The following is an 8912-nucleotide window of genomic DNA, read 5'->3' as shown; positions in this document are numbered from 1 at the left end:
ACAGGCACACACACAGACACACACACAGGCACACACACAGACACACAGGCACACACACAGGCACACAGACACATATACAGGCACACACACAGGCACACACACAGACACACAGACACACAGACACACACACAGGCAGTTAAAGTTTGCATGTGAAGTGGCTGCTTTGTCTATTTATCGTTCTTCTACTTTGAAACTCAGACATGTTTGAGCAGCTATCCCAAATCCCTCCTCCAGGTTCCACTGGGAACAAACTGGGCCTCCCCATCTATGACAGATCATTGATAAAATTTAGAAGTACCTAGAGAAGGAGGCCAAGCACAACTGTGAGGAATTTCCTGGATAAGCTTCGTCTCTGGGCATGCCTGTGTGGGAGTTTCTAGAGGCTCACTGAGGGTGGAAGACTGCTGGCAACATGGCCTTCACCGTTTCACGAGCAGTAACTGGACTGAACAAAAGGGAGATAGAGAACTGAGCAGTAGTCACCATCTCTGCTTCCTGATAACAGGTCACACGTGACCAGCTGCCCCAAGCTAATGCCACCAGGACACTCCCCAGCAACTGTAAGCCAAAATCAACGTTTTCTTCCCCATGCTACTTGTCATAGTAACTAACAGCACCAGATGGTCTTCAAATCCATCAGGGGATATGAGCAAAGTCACCATGCCATTCCTGAGCACATGCTTTAAAGGGACTGAATGCTCCAGACTGCCCCATGCCCTCACACCCTCCATATGGGCAGGACATACAGCATTCCCCTGTAGCCAATGCCCCTTCAGCCTGGTTCCTGGAGTAAGAAACAACCAGGCCTACTGTTGCCTCACACAGAACTGCTATAACAAACACGTAGATCCAGGATCCAAAGCAAATATTTGTTCATTTGGCCTTGAGGTCTGGGATAGCCTGAACCATATTACTGGCTGAATACATAATGAGTTGACCTTGAGGAGAGAAAGCGTGGCAACAGCTAGGTTTTCTGAGGTAGACATTCTATTTATGAACAGGGAAGGCCTGATGGCTTATTTCTTCTTGGTCATGCTCAGTCAAACCAGTGACCAGTGGTCTTTTTGTGCTGTCCTCAAACAGGAAGACCCCTGAAGCAGCTCAGCTCTCTACAGGCCTGCCCCTCCTTCAGCTGCTTCGGGCATTCAGATTTTGTTGTCTGACCACTAGATGGAACCTATGCACACAGTCTATCAGTCTATCCTTTATGTCCTCTGTCCAAGAACCACTCTGGTGTCTTAGACTGGTGGGAATGCTCAAAGCAATGACCACACATTCCATCTCGCTCTTGGCGAGGTCAACACGTGCTTTCCTCGGCAATACTAGGATGCATGTCCAACAGAAGTAGTGGCAAAAGCCAAAGGCTAGGGTTCTCAGCCTCTTCTTATCGGAACTGACTACCTAAAAATGCTGAAGTTCTCTGGGATCACCGCTGTGATCCATACTGGCTGTGGTGCTGGCAGCGGTGCACAAGGCTCTGGCAGAAGCAGAGCCAATGGTTCCCGAGGGCACAATCTCACACACTGTTCTAAATGGTCAACGTGCTGCAACGTGCCTCTTCCTGTCACTGTCAGGGTGACTGCTAACATTTTAGCATCTTACCTCCAGTGCACCCCGTGGAAATGTGCCAGCATAGGCAAATATGACATACTAGGCTCCACTTTTGTCTCCACACCCCAGTGATTACCCTGCTCTATTAATAACTCACACACACACACACACACACACACACACACACACCGGACTAGGGTTTAACAAATAAACCTTAGAGAAAGAAGCAATCCTCAGGATCATTCTGACTTCTACCTGTTTAATAACTCTCATCAAAAACAGCAGCTCAGACCTGGTGGTAGGGCCCGATAGGTAAAGGTGCTTGCAGTGCAAGCTGGGTGACCTGAATTCTATCCCTGGGACCCACCTACAAGTGGATGGAGAGAACTAACTCTACAAGCCATCCTCTGACCTGAACATACATCACACACACACACACCACAAATACTAATAATTTAAAGTAAATTAGCAGCTTGAACCTGATGTCAGCAGGACAGTGGGCTGGGCATGGGGCACAGTGGCAGAATGCCCATAATCCCAGCACACAGGTCTGAGGAAGGAGAACGTTAGATCTGAAAGACAAAGAATCAAGAAAAGGCCACTCAATCAGTAGGAAGCCTCTGTTCACTTTTGTCCCTGACCCAGATATAGCACAGTGTGGAGCTGATGGCGACAGCATCTTCTCAGTTCTCAGTTCCTGATCCCAAACTGGAGGAAAAACAGACCTTCTGAGCTGGAAAGATGATTCAGGAGTTAAGAGCACTGGCTGTTCTTCCAGAAGATCTGAGTTCAATTCCTAGTACCCACACTGTAGATCACAATGGTCTGTAACTCCAGTTCTAGGGGATTTGATGCCCCCTTCTGGCCTCCTCTGATACCAGGCATGCAGGTGGTACAGACATAAAAGAAAAATTAGAGAGATAGGTAGATAGATGACAGAGATAGATAGGATAGATAGATAGATAGATAGATAGATAGATAGATAGAGATAGATAGAGATAGATAGTAAAATGAAGTATTTATTTTAAAAAACAGACTTCCTTTAAAATGTCTTAAGCTATATGAATAAAACTAGCAGCTCTTCTCAAGAAAGCAACAAGGTGAGACCAGATTGCATAATAAAGGTAGAAAGACCCTATTTAGCATACCTGAAACCTTGGAGTGAGGTGGAAGAGGAATGGAGGAGAAGAGGGGAGGGGAAGGAAACCAAGACTCAAACTACCTGGGACAATTCTTTGGGATATAAAGACATTTGAAGAAGATGGTATAGCCAGAGGGGCTGAAAAGTTACATATAAGGCCAGGTAAGATCCATACTGGGAAAAGACCTGAGGGGATCATCCCAAAACACAAAGCAGACCAAAGACTTAGGGAGTCAAGGAAAAGTCTGAAAAGATGGAAGAGATGTCTATGCTTTCAAATTGTCCAACTGTCCAATGTGCAACTGTCAACGATAAAACCCACAAAAGTGCCCAAAGACAGCCCCCACAGGAAATAATGTGGCAGAAAGTGTCCCCTAGGAAATACAACCATCAGACTCATCAGACAAATACTTTAAAAGAACTATCCATAAAATAGCTCAAGAGCCAAAGAAAAACAGGAAGACAGATGTAAAGAGAATTAGAAACGTATGGACAATGTGAGAAAAACTACAGACAGAGATAAAAGCTGCAAAAAGATAGGCTGGCGGGATGGGCAGAAAGAGCGTAAGAGTCAGAGGACCAGGACGTGTGCTGCAAAGGTACTGTGCAAACAATGACAGAGGCTGCACCCACGAAATCTCAACCATACAGTCCCCTAAACAAGATCTACACAATGACAACAGCAGCTGACATGCCAATACACACAGGCAAAACCTCACAAGGGTCAACCCCTAAATGAGGAGCCACAGACAACTAACTGAGGGCACTAAGGGAGAAACAGCCTTCTCTAGAGATGAACCGAGAGGTTATCCAGTCCTAAGTAGTCAGCCCAACACATACAAGCAACACCAACACTATATGGACTTGGCAGGCTGTGTGTGTGTGTGTGTGTGTGTGTGTGTGTGTGTGTATGTAACAATAATTTTAAAAGAAGTCATACAGTTGAAAGGGAGTTAGAGGTAGGGTATGGGAAGAATTGGAGGAAAGGCTTAATAAATCTGTTAGAGAATTCTATACTCAGGAACATTGTTCTTCAAAAATGAGGGCAAGACTGGAGAGCTGGCTCAGCAGTTAAGAGCACAGGTTGCTCTTGCAGAGGGGCTAGGTTTAATTCCCACCTACATGCTGGATCACAATAGTCTGTAACTCCAGTTCCAGGGCATCTAGTGGTCTCTAATGGACTCTTTGGCCACCACTTTCTTACATGCACGTGCAAAACACACACACTTAAAACAAATTTTTAAAAGGAAGAAGGAAAGCATTAGAGTTGCTTTATGCAGACCAGTTGAATTTGTAGCGATTCAAAATACATTGTTACACAAAGTGTGATGGGCGAAGCCCGTAGTTCCAGCTCCTAAGACAACTAAGGCAGGAGGATTGCTTGAGCCTACAGGATCAGTTTGGGGAGCAGTACATCAAGATCTTGCCTCTCACAAAAATCAGCCACACAACAAAAATAAGTAAAAATTTAAACATATGATTCAGAACTGGGAGTGATGGCATATTGTCTATAACTGGGACTTAGAAAGCTAAGGTGGAAGAAAGGAAACTTTGAGGCCAAGTTTGGCCATATTATAAGACTCTACATTAAAAAAAAATTTTTTTTAAAGTAAGGAACTAGTGAGATGGCTCAGTAGTCAAGGGGACTTGCTGTTCTTTCAGAGGACAGTGATTCAATTCTCAGAAGCCACATAGAGGCTCACAACTATAATTCCAGTTCCAGGGAATCTAACGCCTCTTTTGGCTTCCACAGACACCAAGCATATGCACACAGTGCATATAAATACACACAGGCAAACACTCATACATATAAAAAATATGTCAAAGTATCTCAATTTACATTGTTTATGACTCATTTTTATATCTAAGGACACACAGGCATTTTAAGTGAAAAAGAAGGAAAAATAGTCTATGCAAAGGTAGTCAAAAAATTGAAACGGTCTCTAATTAGAGTCACAAGTAAATAAAGTCAATTGAGGTAATTAAACTAAACTGCCGTAGTTTTGCCCTATGATAAGTCATAACAGCTGATCCACAGTCATCAACAGTGAGGGGAGAAAGAAGTCAGTATCTGCTGTTGTGACTGACTGATGTTTGTCACCAAGTGCAACATAACAAAGACGATTCAAACAAACTCAACATGACATACCGTCTCTCCCGTCCACCAAACTCAGTCTCAGTCTGTACCAAGAGCATTACCGTTACCTCACTGTACTTCCTAGAGTAAGAAACTCCCACATTCCCCATGACTCATTCCTCTCCTTCCACTCCAACTTCAATTCCCAACTCCCACAGAACTCTGACCCATTCTCTGAAAACTCACTTCTTCCCACCACTGCTTACATCTGGCCTCTTCCCTCCATGTCCACAGAATCATGCCCTTAAATATTTTAAGAGTGGTTTTCAGAATGAAATATAAATGTGGCTTAGGGGGGACCTCATGCTCGACACAGGATACACATGGAGGTCAGAGGACAACTGTCAGGGGTCAGTTCTCTCCTTCTACCATCTGAATCTCCGATATGAAACTCAGATCAACAGGCTCAGTGGCAAGTGCCTTTACCCACTGAGCCATCTCTCTCTAACCTTCCCACTTAGTTTTGAAACAAGGTCTCACTATGTTGCCTTGGCTGACCTCAAACTCCTACGCTCAAGAGGTACTCCCAGCTCAGCCGCCTGACTGCTGGAACCGTATGTACAAGACTATGCCAAGGTTATACTTTAATATCCTAAGTTTAATGTACCCATATCCAACACTCTGATTGTACAATATAGAAAATCTAGCTAGTGCTGACCCAGTGGTTAGTTTTGATGGTACCAGAAGTGTTGTACAGGCAGGTCACTTAAGAAATCAATGGTCTTACTCAGTGCTGGGCCCTGCATGTTGTAATACCAACCTCCTACGTTAAGCTATGCCCACTAGTGCAATGGTGGCATGACTGTTAGGTGATAGCCACCATGTTTTGGTTGGAGATTGACGTCTATTCCACAAACTGGAATCCATGCCTGGTACTGTTAGCCTGGTCAAAGCCCTTGGCTTGGGAGGTCAAGGGCTATAGGGGAGAATCCTAATACTGCTGTTCTGCCGAATGGCTGTGTTATCAAACTGCCTTCTAAATATTGGGTTATACACATGTATTAGTACTGCTCCCATCCTCTGCCAGAGAAGCTTCTTTATGGAGTGGATAGTAGCTAATGGAGAGATTTATAACTGTCAAAGTGCTGAGAATAAGCAACTGCGAATAAGCTCAGTCATAAAATGACACATTTAGATCACACACACACACACACACACACACACACACACACGCTTAGGAAACATCATGTAAGAGGGAGTAGAAAGACTGGAAGAGCCAAAGGCTGGGGAGGAGTGCTATCCTCTGGGTCTGACATAGCTATTGAGCTCATGAACTCGCTGCAGTTGTGGCCACCTGAACAAGACCCACACAAGACCAAGCCAATGATCAGTCAACAGTCTAGCAAGTAGCACCAATAGGACTCAGTGAGCTTTTAAGGGGGGTGGTATTAAAAGAACACGGGTAGGTAGGTGGGAGGGAGGGACACATTGGGAAGTGCCTAGGGAGACTGGGAAGGGGAACTGGGAATAGATAACATTAAGACACACCAGCTGGGTGTGGTAGCACACACGCCTTAAACCACAGAAGCAGAGGCAGGCGACGGCTGTGTTCAGCTTGGTCTACAGAGCTGATCTACAAAGCCAGTTCCAGGATAGCCAGGGCTACACAGGAAAAAAAAAATCCCTGTCTCAAAACAAAAAGATACATTGTATTTGTGTGTGAAACTGGCAAAACTAAACAAGATAGCCCTAAAAATAGTAAAATAGCTATGCTCAAGGAAATGGTTGGATCTAGAGATCATCACATTAGGGAGGCAGGGAAACAGACACATTTCCTCTCACACGCACAATCTAGAGTATATATACAATTTAGGGACATGAAAGTATAAGGACTATTTGGAAAGAGAAGAGGAGACAGCGAACGAGTGGAGAGGAGATAAGAGGGTCGCGTATGCACATATCATAGTGAAACCTATTACTTTGTACACTTGGTGTATAGTAACTGCATTTTGTTGCAGTGGTAGTGGTAGGTTGTTTTAAGGCGCTTTCACTTTGTAGCTTTGGCTGTCCTGGAACTAGCTTTGTTGATCAAGTGGGACCCAAAATCACAAAGACCCACCTGCTTCTGCTTTATGCTAACTTTAAAGGGCAAGAGTATCCACATCCTCTAGTTTTCAGTCCAGCCTTGGTCTTTCATCTTGAACCTGCCAGACCTTTTCCCAACCTAATTCATCTCACCCATATCTGTAACTTTATGTGCTTTCAGCCTTTCAAGGTTTACACACCCCTTATCACACAGCTATCTGATTTCTAGTTAGCATCATCCCCCAGCTCCAAATGAGTTCCATTCCTACACATCCATGCCAAATACTTAAAATACCACACAAACAACTTAGTGTTTCTGAGTTAACCTCTTCCCCGGCAAATAACTGCTGCTTCTACGAACAATCCAGATGTTATCTGTGTATGCCTAGAAGCCATGGAACAGATTTAAATTTTCTAGTTTTGATATCTCACAAATTATGAGTTGCTTCTTTGGCCTAAGGAAGCCCCTCAATTCCAAGAAAAGCTATGTAAAGATATTATGGGTTGTGTATTTATTGTTACTATAACTACTAAATGGAAGCCTGTAAACATGGCCTAGCACTACCGTGCTAAGATAGGTCCTAACGGTGGCTGCCACAAGACCCCTAAGGAATGAATATACTAGCCATGCAAACGTGACCCCAACTTCATGATTACAAAGTTACCAAACCGGGCTCCGGCATCTATAAACTGCCCAAGCGACAATGCTTTGTGGAGTTTTGAGAACCACTGATTTTAGTCACACAAAATGCCAGTGCCAGTCCTAAAAGTGTACTAAAATCTCATAGGAACGACTTCCTTCTGCAAACTTCACAGGACCCTATTGGGTCCCCAAATGATGCCTGAAGCTGCAGAGGAAACAACAGCAGAGATCCAAGCATGCCCACCCTCCGGCCGCCGGTGACTCCGGGACAGGAGGACGAGTAGGCCTCCAGGACGCTCGCTCAACCTACCTGGTAGGTGGAGGAGCCCGAGTCAGGCTGAGTGCCCAGTCGGGCCACCGAGTCCCCGTGATAGGCGCGCTGCCGGGGTACAGCGGCCCGACTGCAGGGCCGCAGAGCTGACCTCACTGCGCCCCACATGGCGATGGCAAGCACCCAAGAGAGAGAGCGGCCCTTCAACTCGGTTCTGCAGCTCCGGCGGCTGCCCCGTCAGAGTCCTGCTCCTCCAGAGTCCTTGCAGCACCAGCCCTGGTCCACCAGCTCCCGGGTCAGCCCCGCGCACGTGCCACCGCGGGACACCTCCAATTGGTCGGCGCCGCGCGCCACGCCTCTCGACTGCGCCAATGAGGAACAGAAGAGCAGCTGCGCGAGTCCCGGTTCCATCGCGAGCCCAGAAGCCCTGGGCTGAGTAGAGCGGTCTGGTAAGTGGCTGCTGTCCTGCTGAAACGTTTGTCACAGGCATGCACACACCTCTAGCCCATGCACTGCAGAGCTTCAGCGCATCTGATCATTTTTAGAATGTGATAGATTGTAGACATCAGTACTGGGATCTTCTCACCAGAAGAATTAAAAAACACTACGCGAAGTGCCTTAGTGGTTTTGTTTTGTTTCTCCCACTCACACACTGAACGCTTACATGCTACTGCAGCATGCTTGCTTAGAGGAACAAAGTAAACGCGTCAGGGACAGCAGAAAGATGAACAAGCTAGAGAGAGGGTCGGCTTTGCCCTAGAAGGAAATGTGGTTTCAGACTTAAAGGTGCTGTGGTGTGGGTGAATAGCACCCGAATAAAAGCCAGATTGGATAGGAACTCAGATAACTAAGAGAGGAACCAGTCTTGGGCGGCTTTCTGCCTTAGGGACCATGAACTCTCCTACTTGACAGCTTCAAGAAAGAAGCCTGGCCCATAGAAAACTATGGGAAGCCAATTGATAGAAGACTTGTCAAAATTTCTGTAGCTTACTAAGGGAAGAGTCCATAGCTTACTAAGTGAAAAATTTAGAGGCCAGCGTGGACAACAGAATGAAACATTGTCTGAAACAAAATGCTTTAACGTGAATTTTGATTTTTCTTTTCTTTTTTTAAATTAATTTATGTATCCACCATTGCTCTCTTT

The 8912-nt window shown here is 45.5% G+C and overlaps 1 protein-coding gene across 1 annotated transcript in view; it reads right to left on the bottom strand.

Moving 5' to 3' along the window:
- The window catches only part of Mccc2 (methylcrotonoyl-CoA carboxylase 2), a 72809-nt gene extending 64737 nt beyond the window's left edge, over positions 1–8072 (bottom strand). The window contains exon 1 of the mRNA XM_028790201.1: positions 7808–8072. Coding sequence (XP_028646034.1) covers positions 7808–7936 — 129 coding nt within the window. The 5' untranslated portion in view covers positions 7937–8072. The remainder of the gene's footprint in view (positions 1–7807) is intronic.
- Positions 8073–8912: the final 840 nt, after the last annotated feature.

Source organism: Grammomys surdaster, unplaced genomic scaffold, assembly GCF_004785775.1.
Source record: "Grammomys surdaster isolate TR1022 unplaced genomic scaffold, NIH_TR_1.0 125876, whole genome shotgun sequence".
Lineage (NCBI taxonomy): Eukaryota > Metazoa > Chordata > Mammalia > Rodentia > Muridae > Grammomys > Grammomys surdaster.
The sequence above is the reverse complement of the archived record's forward strand: the minus strand, read 5'-3'. Positions and strand labels throughout refer to the sequence as shown.